This window comes from Polypterus senegalus, chromosome 2 (assembly GCF_016835505.1).
Source record: "Polypterus senegalus isolate Bchr_013 chromosome 2, ASM1683550v1, whole genome shotgun sequence".
NCBI lineage: Eukaryota > Metazoa > Chordata > Cladistia > Polypteriformes > Polypteridae > Polypterus > Polypterus senegalus.
The window spans coordinates 54008597-54028222 of NC_053155.1; the positions used below are offsets into that span (position 1 = coordinate 54008597).

Sequence of the window (19626 nt, forward strand, 5' to 3'; positions counted from 1 at the left end):
AAGTTAAATGAGATTGAAATTCATTCATTTCAAAAGCTGAAATAACTGACTCATGAAGGCAGTACTACTTGAATATTTATATTAAACATACTGATTTTTTGAGTCTAGATAAATGCATTCAGGAGTTTAAATCAAGGAGACCACTTTGGAGGTTCCCTGCACAAATAGTGATAAGCAAAACAGGAAAGTTTTAATTTGAATACAGTCTGGTGAAACTGATCTCAAATTAATTTCACTGATGAGTTCTCTATTTCAAAATGCAAAAATAACTAAAAAGGTTGCTTGTTTACCTGTTATTTTTTCCACAGCTGTGTACAGCAGGTAATTGCCTACACACCAATAAAATCAATTTTATTTATGCCCTTATTCACATCACTGGGGATATTTTTGTTAACTGTGTTTTTGCTGCACATTTTTTCACAAGAAGACACACTAAAATATCCTGTCATGCACATTAGTGTTACTCAGCAATTACCCTTTCCTGTTTTTTGATTCCTACAGTTTAGGGTTCACGTGCCCCAAACACCATGTAGCTTTGAGTTCGTTTCTGTCTGTGATGCATCTTTAGGATTGACATCGTTAGATTGTCACCATAATTGGCAACAAAATGTGTACATTTGACAGAAAGTGAGTCTGGTGTTTTTTTTCACTAGAGATCTTTACTTAGATACTAAATTACAAGCAGATGCATGCAAAATGAATGCATGAAACTGATTGAAGGAAGAAAGCAAACACTTCCTTCTTGTGGCACTGATACAAATTTTTTGAGACACAAAACACTGAAGTCAGATGCAAATTGAATTTCACACAAAACATTTTGCTGCAAAAATTATATTTTACGTGAAGCATTTCACTCATCACATCATACGAAGTTTGGCTACTGACAGAGTCTGCTTTTCTCAGGAATGATCTGTTTATATGGACTACATCCCAAACTAAAAGAAATATCAAAGGACCTTATAAAAAACACTGCCCAAAAAAATTAAAGGAACACCTAAATTACACATTGGATCTCTTATGAACAAAAACTCTTTACTGAGTAATACTGTGTAATTCGTTGAGAGCAAAATTATGTAACAGCACTCAATGGAAACTAAAATCACCAACACATTGAGGGCTGGATTCAATATCACACCAAAAACCAAAGTCAAAAATTAAAGTTGCAGGCTCGTCTAACTTGCGTGAATTTCAACACAGCAATTTATAATGTCACTCAGTAGTTTGTGCCTGTATGTGCTTCCAATGATGTCTGGGCATGCTCCCCATGATATGGCACATGGTGTCCTAGGGCATCTCCTCCCCAACCTGTATCAGGTCATCAGTGAGCTCCTCGACAGTCTGTGGTGCCATTTGGTGGCATCAGATGCACCGATACATAATGTCCCAGAAGTTCTCAATTGGATTCAGGACTGGGGAACCTGCAGGCTAGGTAAAGGCCTAACTGCCTTCACTATCCAGTAACTGCCTACAGACTCTGGCCACATTAGGTTGGGCATTGTCCTGCAAAAAAACAAGAGGATCCTAGGGCCCACTGCACCAATGGCTCTGAGGATTTCATCCTAGTAACTAACAGCAGACAAGTTATCATTGCCTAACTTGTGGAGGATTGTGTGATCCTCCAAGGATGTGCTTCACCAGACCATCGCTGACCCACCACCAAACTTGTCATGCTGGAAGATATTGCAGACTGCATAACATTCACTTCAGCATCTCCAGACTCTTTCATGTCTGTCACATGTGTACAGTGTGAACCTGCTCTCATCTGTGAAGAAAATGGGGAGCCAATGGTGGAGCTGCCAATTGTGTGCTCTCTGGTGAATGCCAGTCGAGCTGCATGGTGATGGAGTCTGTTTCTAACAGTTTGGTTAGAAACACGCACACCACTAGCCAGCTGGAGGTTATTTTGTAGGGCTCTGGCAGTGCTCCTCCGGTTTCACCTCACACAAAGGAGCACATACCAGTCCTGCAGCTGGGTTGATGCCCTTTTATGGCCCCGTCCAGCTCTCCTTGTTCAACAGCCCATCTTGTGGTATCTCCTCCATGCTCTTGAAATCTTCTTGCAACGTCATGTATGGATGTGCCATCCTGGAGGAGCTGGACTATGTGTGCAACCTGAATCTAATGCAGGTGCTGACTTAGTGACAAGGACACTAGCAGAAAACAAACCTAGAATCAGTCAGAAAGGATAAGGAGAGAACAGTTGTCTGTGGCCACCACCTGAAAAACCATTCCCTTTTTCCAGATTTTCTTGCTGTTGCCTCTCCAGTGCTCCTGTTGTCACATTCATTTGTACCAAAGCAGGTGAAGTTGATTCACAATCGCTTTTGCTTCCTAACTAGACACATCCATATTCCTGGAGCTTAACTGACTTGGTTCTAGACTGTTTTCCCTTAATTTTTTGAGCAGTGTAATTATAAGTGTGCAGCTGGAAAAAGATACAAACATATTTGTAAAGGCTTGGGTGTTCATCAAGCCACATTAAGAAAAATTGTCAATGAATGGAGGACACTCAGCACTGCTGAAACATCCACTAGGAGTGGATGTCCTGTAAGAATCAGAGTAAAAGCACAGCATACATACTGTACTTCAGTTGAAGGAGGTGATAAAGAACCCTGAGTCATTGCCTTATTGCATCGCATTACCCAGCTTCTGTTACAGTAAACTCCAGGTGATGATAAACAGCGGCAGGAAATGTTTGGTGGAGCTTGTTGCTGCTAAAGGAGGTTCTTTCATTTACTAAATATAAGTACAAGAGTTCACATGTTTTCTTCAGACTGGACAGTGGTTTTGTACACTGTGTACAGTATTGATGAGAAAAAGTACAAATGTTTGAGTGTTATTAGTTTGATCCGATTGTATTTATCTATACGTTTGACTTATTAAAAAATCATAATACACTTTTGTAAGTAATTAGTGCAAGAATACTGGTAATTCCAAACTGTTCACAAGCTTTTTCTTGGAACTCTTAATAAAGCTTGAAGTTTTTCTGCTACAAGAAGTGAAGCAATATACTTAACACTTTAAAAGCAACACAAAATTATTGGATTAAAGGAATGTTATTGAACCCAGCATGATAAATTACCTATTTTTGTGCTGCAAGATTAGTCCTGGAAAAAGAAAGATTATATGATCACAATGTCGAAAAACTGCAACATGCAGAACCACTTTAGAGAGGATGGGCTAATGGCCTTAATAATTTAAGTGTGTTTGGTAAAACACAGTACAAGCAGCAGTTACTAATTCTCCTAGATAAGACACATTTGTAACACCTCACATTTTTTTCCATAATAACCTTTCAGTGATGCAGCATTACAATATAGAAAAATCCTGATTTCTTCACGGTTGCAAATATATATAAGAATACAAAGAGATAATGTGTTTTATTTATTGTATTACATTTCTTATCCCTATTTGTAACTTTATTTATTGTATCTTTTTATGCAAATTTCAAAAAAATCAGTAAAGCCTTTATTTTAGCCCCATATTAAAAATTCTAATTGAATTACTTAAGTGCATGAGAAATGTGGATAATTTGTGCCAGCGCTTTGGATGTTCCTTCATTCTTTGTTATTTTCATTAGGATATGTAAGAGCCATTTTTCTTAGTTCTATAAGATTCATGAATATTTTACTAGATGACAATGCATAATCTATGGGAGGTTCCTATAACCCCTGTAAATACAATTGTATTGGTATATTCCTGCCATTTCTAACAGCTTTGAGTAAACAATAATCTTCAGTTAGTGACCAGCCTTGCCTTGTGTAAGGTGTGGAAGGCATAAGGTTTTAAACTGTGCCTGGGCACATGCCTATGTGCCAACTGGCCTATGGGCCTTTTGAGTGTGTGAAGTAAATATGTATGAAAACAGCACTTAATTCATGTGCTGTGCCATATGCTTAAAGCGTGCAGAAGAAGAAGCTAAGTATCTTTAAGTATATAAGAATTTCAGAATTTTTAAGTAGTGAAGAAGAAGTAAAGAACTTTTAAGTACAGAAATAACTAAAGTTTCTCAAGAAAAGCTAAGTTTAGAAAAGATACATTTTTCCTTTTTTCTTGTCTTTTATTCTACGTGTGTAACTATGTTTTCTTTTATTCTTGTGTAGATTACTTGCCTTTAACTTTCACTAAATTTGTGAATGTGAATTTCCCCTTGGGATTAATAAAGTATCTATCTATCTATCTATCTATCTATCTATCTATCTATCTATCTATCTATCTATCTATCTATCTATCTATCTATCTATCTAAATATTTTAAAACAAACTTTTGGACTTTGAGATTTCTTTCGGCACGCGTTTTACCCGTGTTTGACCACACCTTATATTGCGGCAGCTACAGTATAGTTGATCTGTCAATAAATAGTCCAATTCTTTGTCCATAGGTGACCCTGACAGCAGAAACTGAGTGCCGCTATATCACCTGGAGGAGGAGGAAGCTTTATATGTTACTTTCCAAAGAACGTTACATCGCCCGTCTCTTTTCAGTGATGCTGGGAAATGACATCACTGATAAATTATATTCCCTCAATGATAAACTGTTTGCCAAGAGTGGTATCCGCTTCGACATCCGCCTGCCCAGCTTGTACCACGTGCTTGGACCCTCCTCCAGCGAGGCTGACAGCGAAAAAGACAGGAACCAAGAGCTGGGGGACACATTTGGGCCAGTCGAACAGAGGACTTCACCAGTGCCTTCCCCCCGAAAGACAACTCCCTCCATCCCATTTTCTAGCCATGCACCCAGGGACCACTGGTCAACAGATACAGAACTGCCTGGTGAGGATTCTTCCAGTCTGATTGTCGAGGACTTTGCTGATATGACGGGATCATTTATGGAATATGGGAATGAAAGAGAGTATTTGAAATAGAGAATGTGCTTAGGAGCTAACACACTGGCCTTTTCTTGAGCGATATGTAAGTACACACAACGTCTACTCAACAACGACTCAAACAATGAAACGCACTGCTGTTCATTCACTAACCCAATACTAAACTCGCTTCTGTGCTTGCTTTAGTACTAATAGGGCTGTGCAGATAATGCTGAACCTCAGGAAGTTACTTTATCATTGCATAATTAGACAGTCTGAAAGTCATTAACATAACATAGAAGTAAATGTATTATGGGCCAGTTCACTACGCATCTATCAGATATTTTGATTACTGAATGCTCCACATTCCCTTAACTAGCATGGAAACTAGTCAAAAAAAAAAAAAGATTTGATACCCACTTTGTTATTTTTAGAGATAAAGAGTCTGTCCCGACTGATGTATTTTTGCTCAACCTTGTTGTATTTCAGAGCGACACTTGAAATTCAGTGTGTTCTCTCTATATCGCTTATCTGATCTGATCACTTATCTGTTTGTATCACAGTCTTTAAAAAAAAACGTAATCAGTTTACTAATTTATAAGCTGCAGACCTCAGGCTGGTAATACATTGTACTCCAAATGAACAAGTGAACATCCATCCATCCATTATCCAACCCATTATATCCGAACTACAGGGTCACGGGGGTCCGCTGGAGCCAATCCCAGCCAACACAGGGTGCAATGCAGGAAATAAACACCGGGCAGGGCGCCAGCACACCGAAAAAAGTGAACATTTTATTTTTAGCAATGTGGAAAGGATAGACAGGCAGACAGGCAGATAGATAGATAGATAGATAGATAGATAGATAGATAGATAGATAGATAGATAGATAGATAGATAGATAGATAGATAGATAGATAGATAGATAGATAGATAGATAGATAGATAGATAGATAGATAGATAGATAGATAGATAGATAGATAGATAGATAGATAGATAGATAGATAGATAGATGGAAAGGACTTCTCGCCATTTTCTGAGCCTGGTTTCTTCAAGCTGTGTCACCTAACAATAAGTCAAAAATCATACTGATGATACCCCTTAAATGAGACACATGCTCCGTGAAAGTGGACAATTTTCAGTATTTGTATTTTTGTTAACTTAAATTTAACAATAATAATACATACTATTTTTTCTAAAATCTTCACTGAAGGAAACACTTCCATTTTAGAATTATATTATATTATATTATATTACATTGAGGTGGCATGGTGGCGCAGTGGTAGCGCTGATGCCTTGTAGTTAGGAGACCCGGGTTCACTTCCTGGGTCCTCACTGCATGGAGCTTGCATGTTCTCCCCGTGTCTGCGTGGGTTTTCTCCCACAGTCAAATGACATGCAGGTTAGGTGCATTGGCGATCCTAAATTGTCCCTAGTGTGTGCTGGCGCCCTGCCCAGGGTTTGCTTCCTGCCTTGTGCCCTGTGTTGGCTGGGATTTGCTCCAGCAGACCTCCGTGACCCTGTAGTTAGGATATAGTGGGTTGGATAATAGATGGATGGATATTAGATTAGATGAAGCTTTGTTTGTGTCGGGGGAATTTTGGCTCTTTACAGAAACCCTTCAAATACTTAAATGAATAAATACATATATCTAAACACACTTCAAAGAAAGAAAAACTTCTGACTTGACAGGCATTTTGCAGGAGTATTGCTGTTAGTATAAAGGAGTTTCTTAACACAATTCTGAGTTAAAAATTGTTTTCTGAAAGTCCTCAATGTTTGTGTTCAGAGAAGGGATGTGCAGAATTGTTCATAACGGTACTCAGTTTTGTTTTAATTCTCTCCTTTGTTGTGACATCCAGAGGGGTCTCATATAGACAGATATATACAGATAAGTCCAGAGTGTGTCCTATAACTAAGCTTGCCCTTTTAATTAGCTTGTTGATTCGGTGGGCCTCTCTTGAAGTGATGTTATCAGTGCAGCACACCACAGCACAGAAAATCACATTGGCCATCACAGAGTTATAGAAGAAATGAAGGATATCACGACCCACATTAAAGAAATGCAGTCTCCTAAGAAAGAAGAGCGTGGTCTGCCCTTTCCTTTATAGCACCTCTGCGTTATGAGACCAGTCAACCTGTCATTGTTATGGACCCTCAAGTACTTGTAGGAGTGAACCACCTGTACATCCACTTCTTGAGCAGAGACTGGACACAGAGCCTCTTAGGTGTGGTGAAAGTCAATAACCAGTTCCTTGGTTTTGCTGATGTTAAGTAGTGGACAGTTCTTTTCGCGCCAAGAAGCAAACTTTTCCACTTGATTCCTGTACTTTGTCTCTTCCCCTTTATCAATACACCCTATAAGTGCATGTAAGTGCAAAAATCATCTGAGAATTTCTGCAAGTGACATGACCTGGTGTTATATTTATAGGTTGAGGTGTATAGAGTGAAAAGAAAAGAAGACAGGGTTGTTCCTTGTGCTCCAGTGTTGTTCACACAGAAACACAGTCCTCAATAATGAGGCAATGCTAAGTTAAACAAGTTAGATTTTTAAGTACTATCAATAATCATAGACAACATGATAAAACCCGTACACAAATATCTAAAAATGGAAAAACAAAATGTACCTGTTTACCTTCTGCTCATTATTCACACAAAAAAGATTTTGTAGGGAAACTTATTAGCCAAATAAATATATAACACACATGAAGACTGATCAGTATTGTCTTGGATAGGCACTGTAGCCTTAAAAAATTAAGGCTTGTAGGAAAACAAGACTAAATGTAAAATAACCTTTATGGAAGAAGTTAAGGTATAACTGTACCAGCTGAAATACATAGCCACAAAAAAAGCCTGACAAGATCTGCTTTGCCAGGTTCAAAACATCTGAATCAATACAAACATGCCGTCAAAGTAAATATATGTACAGTACTTAAAGAGTGGTTAACTTCAAAATGCTTGATGTCTATGGATTACAGTGAAATGTAGCCATAAAAAGCTTGTACACAATGGATCCCAAGACAGATTAGAAAAACTGTCCTTTCTGTCAGCATAAGAATTATGGCAGATACAAAAAAGCCGTATGTTAAGTAGAGCTGCTACCAAAGACTGTGGTTTAAAAAACTTGGTTGCATTCTAGATTAAAAGCATTGAAACTCAGCTTGCCATAGACCAGCAATATAACATATCATGTGTATCTGAAGTGCCGGCTCTTTTACGAGAAGTAAGCATGTGGTGTAATGAATTAAGGGAAGTGCCATAACTTAATCCCTTTAGCCATTCTAAATATGCCCTGAACGCTTGCCGCAGTTGTATGTAGAGAGCGCGGCAACAGCTGAAGAAGATCTAACTATCTCAAGCCAATGACCTTCAAGGTTGTAACCTTTCTGCAGCCCTGATTTTTTTTCCCTTTAGAGTTAGTAATTTTATAGGTTTATATTGTCATTATTGTCACAGAGTACAGTCAAAGTTTTATATGCATATGCTGTTCAACATGGAACATGTTGCCACTCTCTCATGCTATGATTACTTTAAAATCTTTTGTTATTTTTAACCTAACCAACTGCTTTACCCTGAAATCTCTGTCTTCTTTACATGCCAGAGTTGCTATTTGATTATGTTTGATTTTGCCCCAAAACAAATTAATCCCACTGCAATATAAACACAGTATTGTTGGCTTCTGTTGCCAAATGATCAAGAAGTGCTTGTATCTCAAATCAATGCACAAACATTTGTACATGAAGTCATTTGACATATAATAATAATAATAATAATAATAATAATAATAATAATAATGTGTATTCCCATGCTCAAGGGAATCTTTGTCCTCAGATGCTGGGTATTTAATTTGTGTCTATGCATAACCACTTTACAATGATATAAATTTCTCTGTTTCATCCCTCCAATCATTGTTCAAATAATTGGCTGACAGATATTGTTATTGATTAATTGTTTTCTGTCATATCAAATGATCATAAATAAAAAAGTCCCCACACATTGAATGTCTGGTAACAATGGATTTAGTCTTACTCCCTTTTTTGCTTTGGTAGAGTAATATATTAAACTACTTTCCACTGTTGTATTATTAATATGTAGCCTTTGTCAGAATGCCTCAAATCTCACAGACTTACATTTATAACCTCAGGCAATTAGGTGTAGTAAAAGACAAACAGGGGTTAAGTTACAATTTAAATAATATATCATTGCTAATATTAATAAATAATAATATGCAAAGTACATTTAAATATTGGCAACTGTACAACCCGATAAATGGTGGTGTGTAGTTTCAGGCGGCACACAGACTTGTTAGTTACTTAAAATATCTCTAGTTAAGTCATACTTTTGGTCAGCTTTCTTCAGAACAGGCCGCATGCCTGTCTCAATATGGCTGCCGAGCTGTGCTCTTCATTGTGTTGTCCTTTTCAGTTCATGGTGTGAGATGGTCTTTCATTAGTTGGTCAGAGAGCTAGGTAGGGGTAAAGCAAGCAAATTTATAGGTTTTCTGTCCAACCCCTATCGCCAATAGGGTGTCATGGTACTTAAAGGCTTCTGATACAAGCCAGTTCCAAACAGCCATACTTCAGATCAATGGGACAGAGAATACCTTTACACCTGCTCCCAAAACCATGTGTTGAGCTGATGTTTGCCAGCTAGGCAGTCTGGCTTTCCTGTGGGGGTTGATTGAGAGACTCCAGCAGAGAAATATCAGCCAAACTTGTTTGAGGCACTTTCCCCCAACCTTGTCGTAAAAATGACAAAGAGACTCATTCCTAAAGGAGGGAAAGGGGTTCTTAACCATCTAACCATTGTTGTTCTTATCAATGATAGGCATTAGTGTTATAAGTTACAAATAAAAACATACAAAATATTTATCAACTTATATGCAAAATTTCACACCACAACACTCCCACCTTTGAAAAGACAGAGAGCTGTCATTGACATTTAAGGAAGCTACTCATTTTGCTAATTTAACTGACACAGTAGATAGATAGATAGATAGATAGATAGATAGATAGATAGATAGATAGATAGATAGATAGATAGATAGATAGATAGATAGATAGATAGATAGATAGATAGATAGATAGATAGATACTTTATGTGACAATTTCATTATGTTAAACCGGTTGCCATTTGTTTTCCACAATTCCCTTACACAAAAAGTGTCATCCATGCCAAACAGGCTCAGCCTGTTACTGTCGTATGTCTTACCTTGAATGAATTTAAGTATTCTCTAAACCTTTTTAAATAAATTATAAAATGAGCTAATATACAGATATACTGATTTCCCATCCTCTACAGTTCTTCTCTTGTGTACATTGCTGCTGACTTAAGCTTTGGCTCTCAGTTGTTGAAATCAGCAAGTACACAACAATACAAAGTACTATTATGCAAAACCATGCTGCTGAGTCACCAAACATTTGACAAGTGACAGGGAGATGAACAAAGAAAACAGAATGTGGAGTTAAAGAACTCTGACAAGCTAACACGAAAAGGCAGCTACCCAGAAGCCTTCCATGCAGCTCATAAGAACTTGTTTCACACCCAACTATTTTAAATAAACCCCTTAATAACTCCATAGTGCTACAGACAAAACAAACAAGAGAATTAAGGCACAAAATAACAAAGTGCAAAAAACAAATTAAAAAAAAAAAAAAAAGATTAATATCTCTCTAAAAGGTCAGAAGAACTGTTAACCTTACCATTGTGACAGCCTGCATTTTGTCAGGAATTAGAGTTGTATACATGGAAAAAAAAGGTGTGAGGCTTCTAGCAGCCTTTACAGGCCATGCCAGGCCTCTTACGCCTGCCTGGATTAGGCCTCATTCAGTGGTCTTGACTACTAATCTGCTTTGGCCTGCACAAGACTAAAGGAGTAGAAGCTTCAAAAATAAACTTAAATAGCCCAAATATCAAAACTGCCTATCAAAGAAAGAAAACCATAAAAAACATTTGGTTGAAAAGACCAACTAAACAAGGAATCAGGAATCTTTATATATAAGAAATATAAAAAAAATGCCAGAAAAGGTTTAAAAAACCAAAAATGAGTGGCTTAAAAAGGAATCCATAACAAACAACTTTTAATGCACAATTATTAAAAAAGGTAAAGGAGCAAAAACATAAAAAAAATGCGTCAAACACTTCTTTTTCTTCTTCTTCTTTGTGGTGTTTATGTCAGTCTACATCCCACTTTGTAGGTTCATTACCACCACCTACTGTACCAGAGTGTGTGATAGAAATGGCCAATTCAGATTCTCCCACACTGAGCTGTTTTCATTCTTAACGTAATTTTCACACTGTATACCTTATTGGCCCATTTTTAATTCTTAAAATCTCCCTGGCCATGTCAGGGTGGCTGTGCCTCCCAAAGCTCCATCCACAAGGAACATAAAGTAAACTTAAAGACACAGTACATAATTAACTAAAATTAACAGACATAACATAAGGTATGAAAAATAATTATACAAAGACAACATAAATTACAATGAAACATCTAAGCATACATTAACAAATAACACTTTTATACTAGGTACTGAATTTCCTACTGAGACCACATACAGTAGCAAAGCCCACGTGCCTATCTGTGATGTCACTAGGTGGTCGCCAGCTGGCACCTCCAGAACAATTCAGTATTGTCAGTCAAACAATACAAAAGGTTGATAGGGTCAATATTATCCCATTCAGAGACTACAGGTAATTTTTTTTTTTAAGTTTATTGATTTTATTGAAATCGCACAACATTCCATACAAATAGATCAATTTTACAAGAATAGGATTGAAAATAAATCAACCACCACCCCTGAGAAAGAGAGCATGGGCAGCAGAATAAAACTTAAACCTAGTAAAAATAAATAAATAGATGAATTAATAAGTAAATATAGATGAATGAAAAAGAAAAAGGAATAGGGAGAGAATCTTTTTCCTCAGTGCTTTAAAAGCTTATTCTAAAATGTTAATGATTAGATCCTGCCAGGTTTTGAAAAATTTCTGCACAGATCCTCTAACTGAGTATTTGATTTTTTTCAATTTCAAATAATATACAACATCAGTCACCCACTGACTTAAAAGAGGAGAGTTAGGATTCTTCCAGTTGAGCAAGATAAGTCTACGTACCAAAAGTGTAGTGAAGGCAATAACATTTTGTTTGTCCTTCTCCACTTTACGCCCATCTGGGAGTCCACCAAACACAGCTGTTAATGGGTTAGGAGGGATTGTGACACCAAGGCTGTCTGAAAGGTACTTAAAAATGTTGGTCCAGAATGATGTTAATTTGGTGCAGGCCCAAAACATGTGACCCAGTGAGGCTGGAACTTGATTGCAGCGTTTGCAGGTTGTATCTTGCACTGGAAACATTTTGGATAGTTTTAAGCGAGACAGATGTGCTCGATATCAGTGGTGGCTCATAGCTAAAATTAGTCGGGGTACTGCTCCAGAAAATTTTTAGCCTTTGTTTTAAAATTGTGTAAAAGGAAACAAATATGTATAAAAAGAAAATTTATTCAGAAACTTGATAAAATCCTAAAATAACAAAATCAAACATCTTTTACTATTTCTTACTATAACCTGAATTGTTACAGTTCAAACTTGATCTATTCATTTAAAAATGAAATCCATTCTTCTTGTTTTAATTTGCGTGAAAAGATCAATAATTTGCTCCTTGATCTCTGGATGACAACTGAGTGCATTTAGTCTTTCCGAATTCATAGTGCTTCTTAGAAAAGTTTTTATTCTTTTCAATGTTGGAAAGCTGCTTTCTGCTTTGAATCAAATACAATAGCTGGAAGCAGGATAATAATCTAATTCTACACTTTATCATATTTAAGAATATGGTACACGGTTTTTAAGCACAACACACGTGGAGTAAAAATAAAAAAACACTACCTTCCACCAGCACGCCAGGGTCGGCACTGCGGGAGCGACAGTGCTCTCTCTCTCTCCAGCAGCCTCGCGTGCAGCTTCCCATGTGCGCATGCGCACAACAGCCAAACACCACGCCGCTGGAATTGTGAAGCGCACAGTTCCATACAAAGATTTTTGTATCTTTTTCATAAACTGGGGGATGGCTACTGACATTAAGCTTAAGAATTATATATTGTACAAGTATAAAGAAAGAATTAAAGAAAAAAGGATTCATTATATAAAATGTTATCGATAATATCAAGTGGAAATAGGGGGTGCTGCAGTTCTACAGTGCCTATACGCGAGCCGCCACTGCTCGATATATAATTTTGAGTTGAATAATTGTATGCTTTGCGCATATGGAGTTTAAATGAATTCTCTGCATTGCTACCTTCCACTCCTTTTCTGAGATATTGAGTGAGAGATCCTTTTCCCATTGTCCTCTTGGATCTTTGAAAGGAATGGACTGTAAAATGGTTTTATAAATTGCAGAGATGCTGTCTAAGTCCTTGAAACTGATCAATATTTTTTCCAGCATAGAGGGAGGTGGGAGGTGGGAGGTGAGGAAGAGTACAGGTAAATTCTTTCTTGAACATCCTGATCAACACAATGCCACTTTTCAGGACGATGATCAGGAAGTATAACTACTTTACCTCAAAACCTCTGTCTTCTTTACCTCAGGAAAATTAAAAGCAAAAAAAGGTCTCATTTTGAGCCATATAACTGGGAAGGGACTTGACATCCAGGATCATAAAGTAGTGTGTGGCATTCCTAAGGGAGACTTGGTATCAATTACCTGATTTCTTTACATTTGTCCAAATGCCTGAAGAACAAATCAGTATATTAACAAAGAAAATTGAGAATAAAATGTCAGGCACTGTGGTGTAGCAGCTAAGGCAGGAGACTTCAAACCATGTGGCTACTTGTTCAGTTCCCACCTTTGACCCTGAGCAAATCACTTCACAATCATGTAGGTTTATTATATACATTAAGTATACCCATATATGTGCCATGGGATGGTATTTGCTGTAGAAAGACACTATACTGTATACAATAAAAATTGTTTAGGTTTGTTGGTTCTAATGAACAACAAAGACCTCAGTCACCATGATTTAAAAGACGATGAGACATTTCTAAAGGCAGAAATGCAGATTCAGACCCCATCATTAAATTTGTGCATCTCCTCCAAAAGTAGAGCTACACTCCTGAATGTCCTTGAGCCTGATGTCGGCTCTAAGCTGCTTTTAGCCAGCTCTCCCTCCTGGAGGAATATGTTATGCAAGACAATTACTGTATGATCTGCATATATCATTACTGGAGTCCTCCTTGGGGATTTCATTCCATCAGTGTCCAGCTAGTGGTTGCACATAATTTTAATTATCTTACAAGTTCATTTCTTCATTATGCTCCTGTATTTCATTCATTTTGCTTGAGAATGTTTATCCATTTTCTGAATCTGATGAATGGATTATTTATTCTGTCCTGTTTTAGGTTTACATCATTCTAAATTGACTTTGTTTTAACATTTTAATCATTTTAGCTTTAGAAGCCAATTTTCCTTCTAACCCTTTTGCCTGGACTGAACACTTTTAACTGAAAATGTGGGAGGTTTTATTTTTCTTTTTCCTACATGAATGTTGGTTTCCCAAATCAAACTGCAAGACTTGTGTACAAATGGCCAGCATTGTGGCCAGGATTTATTCCTGCCTCGATTCCCCGTCATGCTTTAATGGACTAAATTGTTTAACAGGATAGGTGGATGGAGCTGCCATGTTTAGGAAACGTGGTTTCATTTCATTTTCATTCAGAATAATGATCTTTTTCTTTCATTCCACCTGGTTTTTAATTCCACAGCAATCACTAACCTGATGTTATGTGTCTATTTTATGCTACAAGAATAAAATAAACACAATAATATAATGAAATACATGCTGAGAAGGCACTGTAAGTTACTGAAATCCAATCAATCAATCAATCAATCAAATCATTACAAAATAAAAAAGGCACTATAGGTAACTGAAATCCAACATATCTTGAGACTTTGGTTTGATATCCTGGCATCAAGTCAGAATGAAACAATCATTATTTTATATAGCAACATTCTAACAGTGAACACCATCCCGGGGCACCTCACAGTGCAGAACCATTGTTGATATATTTTATAACTGGAGTGTAAAGAAAATAAAGGACCTGAGTGATGGAAGTTGATGTCTTACAGTTTCAATCTACTAGGTCACGCTGCATGATATTTGAAAATCACCTTATTTACAAACAAACTATAAAGGTAAATATTTATAGATGACATAGTAGTGCCAGCAATTTTAAAAAGCAGAGAAGAGAGAAAGAATTAAATGAAACAAAACAGAAAATCAGATGCACATTTTTAGTCTGTACTTAAATTATGAAATTAAAAACATTCAGGTGAACAAAGACAATTCAGCCTCTATGAGCCTGACAAATATATTATGCTGCTTGTGAATATTCCGTAGTTAAAGGAAAGATATCAGGAACCACAGGTCTAAAGCAGGGCTAATGCTACTCTGAATATGGCAGGTGGTGAGAGAAACGATTCACATGAAAATGAATTGGCGGTGAAAGTCCATGTTTTGATTTATAAAACAATTTGACAGACAAACTGCATTTCATATTCATGAAATTCATGCCATTGACACAAGAAGAAATGTGTTTAAGTTCTATCTTTATACTGTCATTTAGTATTTAGAGAATTTGTTTTGCCGCCAGACATGTTCTGGCAGTGCAGTCTTTACTTTGCTAAATATGATCACAATCCCAAATATGTGTTACAAGCAGTAAAGACCCTTAAAGTTCCACGCCGGGGTGCCAGATTCGTAAAAAATTTATAGCACACAAACAACTTAAAAAAAGCAGATTTTTAATGAAAAAATTAGGCCAATACATGACATAGACAAATGACACACTGGAAAGTGGGGGACAGCATCGAGAGTGAAGGATTAAGTACGTACCATCAAAGCCTGCGGGAGACATTTGAGAGTGATAGAATGGGTATATACCATCACACGATGGCAGACTTTTATACTCGGATTTTAAAGTACGTAAACAAGTGAGAATACCTTAGGAAGAGGTGCTGGATGGATGAAAGACAAAGTAATAATAAAAACGAGAGTAGAAAAATAGGCCAAAATACTGTATTATTTAAAAACAAAAAGTAGCCCAAAAAACACAACCCACAAAAGCCCTTTTTTCTTCTGGAGGCCGATCAAAAATAGGAGGGAAAAATGCAGATCTGTCAACACTGGTTCCTCTGTGCTTCTTGAGTGCATATCCTCAAACGTTTCTGCAAACTTCAAGGAAAAGTACATTATTGAGCAATATTAAGACGGTTTCCTGTGTAGTGAGATTTTTATGCACAATATTATGTACGATGGTGGGTTTTAATGTAACTTCAACACATCACATTTTTTAAAAATGCACTACACTCCTCCAGGAAGATGTCAATAATGGCATAAACAGAATTGACTTTACTGGTGTACGACAAGTTACATGCATTACACCATGGCAGAAAAGGACACAAGGTATGAAAGAAGCTTTAGGAAACAATTTTTCTTGTTTTCCACCCCCCAGAAAACATTAAAACTTCCAAAAAAAACTTTTTAATAAGTTTAATTTTGCAATTGTGAAATTGCCTGCAAAACTAATTTTCGTTTCTGTTTTGCAAAACTGTAAGCAAATCAAAACTTTCCTGTTTCATTCATGACTAAAGTATAAATAAATGATACCGTGCTTAACGCAGCTGCATCACACCTCCAGAGTCCTTACTATGTCAAGTCTGCACGTTATCATTGTATCCATGTGGGATTTCTTCCAGTACTCCGGCTTCCTCTCACATGCTGTTTGTGTGTCAGTAAGTGTGCCCTCTGATGTGCTGGCACTCCATCCTGTTATTGACATAACTTTCACACCCTCACAATGCTACATGGAATAAGGAATGCTGCTTCACATTTACAATTAGAGTGTGACAATTAATTGTAGCCCCAGCAATGCATGAGTGGAGTTTTCATGTGTCAGGATTTGACGACAACTAATGCTGTTTTGTCATTTATTTCTTTTTATTTGTTTTGTAGAGATTACTTTTTATCTGTATTATGTGTATGTTTTTTCCTTGCTGATGACATAACCATCCTTCATCTTCACCTATTGGGGCTGAATTTTTCTTTCTTTTTTTTGAAAAGACAGACAGATTCTTGTTCCTACGCATCAACATCACAGCTCTCAACAAAGTCACAACAAAACTCTTGCTCATTTCTCCTCATGAATTGACCACAGAAACAAGTGAGAAAGACTTTATAAAATGGACCCCAGATGTTCATATACTGTACCTTATATGAATTAACAAAGTAGGTGAATGGAAAACACACACTCCACCATACTACATGCACCCGGCCAATTTAGAATCACAGAATAACCTAACATACACATCTTTGAGAGATGGGAAGAAACTCCTCAGAGAAATAAATGGAGTCAAAGGGGAACATTCAAACTCCCATAGGAAAGTTTTACTGCTCAAAGGTTGTTCTTTGATGGCTCATGAGACTTTAAAGAGATTCTCATTTATGTTTAACTTAGGAATCAATTTAGGAGAAATAGCTTTAGAGAAAAGGGAGACATGAGATACAGCTGAGGTAAAAGGAATCGAAATTGAGAATTTGGCTTGAAAACCATGGTATATTTTGCGAGATTTCCTTCTAGTCTTGTTTTAATCTCTTTCAAGACCTCATACTTATTGTGCTGGTTGATACCTATCACAGAATTTATAAGACCATTACTGTCTTGTATACAGAGTTTAATGAAACTTTTACTTGCATGAGTCGATCAATATGTAACACATCTCTAAACTCCAGTGCCATGATTAGCCAGTATAACTATTAGGAGCTAGTTATGTTAGGCTGGTGCTCACGCTAAGCACATTAGGGGCAGCTGGGTGACAGAAGTTCTGGTGAGCTCAATGTTGGTACTCTCATAATTGCTCCCTTTGTCATATTAGTGATAGGGTCAGTAAGGGCTTTTTAATCCACATTCTGTTTTCTTTTACTGCTAATACTTTTGGCATCTAAGTGGTACATTAATATTGTAACATCTACCATGTAGGAAATCAACTCTGAATGCCAGTTGGTGAATTGACTATTAGAAAAGCACTGATGGCAGCATGAGATATATACTTCTGATATATTCTAATGAGCTTTTTGATTGATCATGGACCTAGGAATCATGGTAAGACCAATAGCCAGATGTAAAAATAGATATTTATGGTCTGTAAGCAAAGAGAGTGCATAGGAACAGAAAAAAGATTCAAAATAAAGGCAGTTGGACAAAACAGATGGCAGAATCCAAAACACTAAATTCTAAAGGACATAAAATTGCAGGAAGACAAAAGACTAGAACAAAATCCCAGAGGTGTTTACGGAGGAAGGAAAGTGCATTTCTCTGTAACGTTATCTATTTTTGAACCCTGTTAATCCAGTCCATTAGGACATTGAACTGTATTAAAAATATGACAATGTTCTGCTACTATTGCTTTCATATTTTTCTTATTTGTCACTGTTCCTTTAATATTCCTACTGCACAATAGGAGTTGCTTAGGAAAGATTATATTGGTTGACTTCGGGTTAGTCAACATGTGAAAAACAGAGATAGGGCAGACTCACTAACAGATTTATAAGAAATAAACATGTAAATACCTCTTAAAAACTGTCCTTTAAATCTTGTTAAATTGTTTAAGATAGTGTAATCCTTCTATCAAATCAATGTGTTAATAGTCGACACCCTTCCTGTTTAAGCTACTGTAACTGACTTCAGTTTTCTCTTATCCACAGCCCATGAAAGCCCAGCAGAAAGGAATCCAAGGCGCGTGGATCGAGAACGGGCTCCTCTCGCACCTACGGACACCCCTGAACTCTAAGACCAAGCACTCATCAGTGGAGAAAGACAAGCCAACAGATACATGGACACTGTTTTATATATTATTAATAATTCAGACAACTTGCACTCAGATTCACAAAGAATGAGGTTGAACTGCACAAGCACCAATCATAACGTGTGAGTAAGTGGGAATTCAACATTTATAGCACTGTTGTTTTATGATGCAATTTTGAATAACATTTCTCCAATTTGACATATAACATATAAAAAATAAATGTTTGTTTTAATGTGATTTGTTTTGTCTGCTTATTACAGTGTAAAAAGCTGAGCAAAAGTGCAATAAATGCATTCTCTCAAAAGTGAAATGGGGTGTAAGGGTGAGTGCTGCGGCCTCACACCTTCAGTGATCTGCATTTGAATCCCAGCCCAGTAACTGTCTGGTGTTTCTCCAGCATCCCAAACACATTGTGTTGTGTTAACCGGGGGACTCTGAATCGAGTGACGTGAATGGCAGTGGATGTGTAACTTTTATGAGATGGGATTGTACTGTAATTACAATTAGAACCAGGAGATGGAACAAAGTCAGAAAATTAAGCAAGGTTGTAACTGTGAAGACAAAATAAATCTATTCAAGAAAACCAGGGACATAAAACCAAAATGACAGAAAATATAACAGAATGAGTGGCTCAGAAGCCTGAAGAGTTTCACGTGGTTAAAACCGAAACAGAAAACGTAATTCACAGTCGAAAACAAAAAATGGTCTGCAATCAGAAAATCAAGGACAATAGCAAAGTAGCTCTATATATTTTAGTTAGTGTCACAAACGTGGGCACCCAGAAAGTGCATGATGCTGACATTTATACTTTTGACATGGTGATGTGATGTGTAAAATGGCAGCACCCAAACCTCCCAGAAAAAGGGTGCAGCAGCAAAATGCATTTACATTTTAATATAAATGAAATGTGTCTAAAAAAGCATACATTTAACCGCAGTATTCCCAAACACCCCAAAATGATGCCAAAAA

At 37.0% G+C, this 19626-nt stretch overlaps 1 protein-coding gene across 2 annotated transcripts in view; it reads left to right on the top strand.

Moving 5' to 3' along the window:
• Window positions 1-18894, top strand: part of popdc2 (popeye domain containing 2) — a 34174-nt gene extending 15280 nt beyond the window's left edge. The window contains exons 3-4 of one of the 2 annotated variants that reach the window (XM_039743713.1): window positions 4382-4910; window positions 18557-18645. In XM_039743713.1, the coding sequence (XP_039599647.1) occupies window positions 4382-4864 (483 nt within the window). In that variant the 3' untranslated portion in view covers window positions 4865-4910; window positions 18557-18645. Of the gene's footprint in view, window positions 1-4381; window positions 4911-18556 lie in introns of both variants that reach the window. The other variant, XM_039743714.1, reaches the window with a different exon arrangement.
• The last annotated feature ends 732 nt before the right edge of the window (window positions 18895-19626 follow it).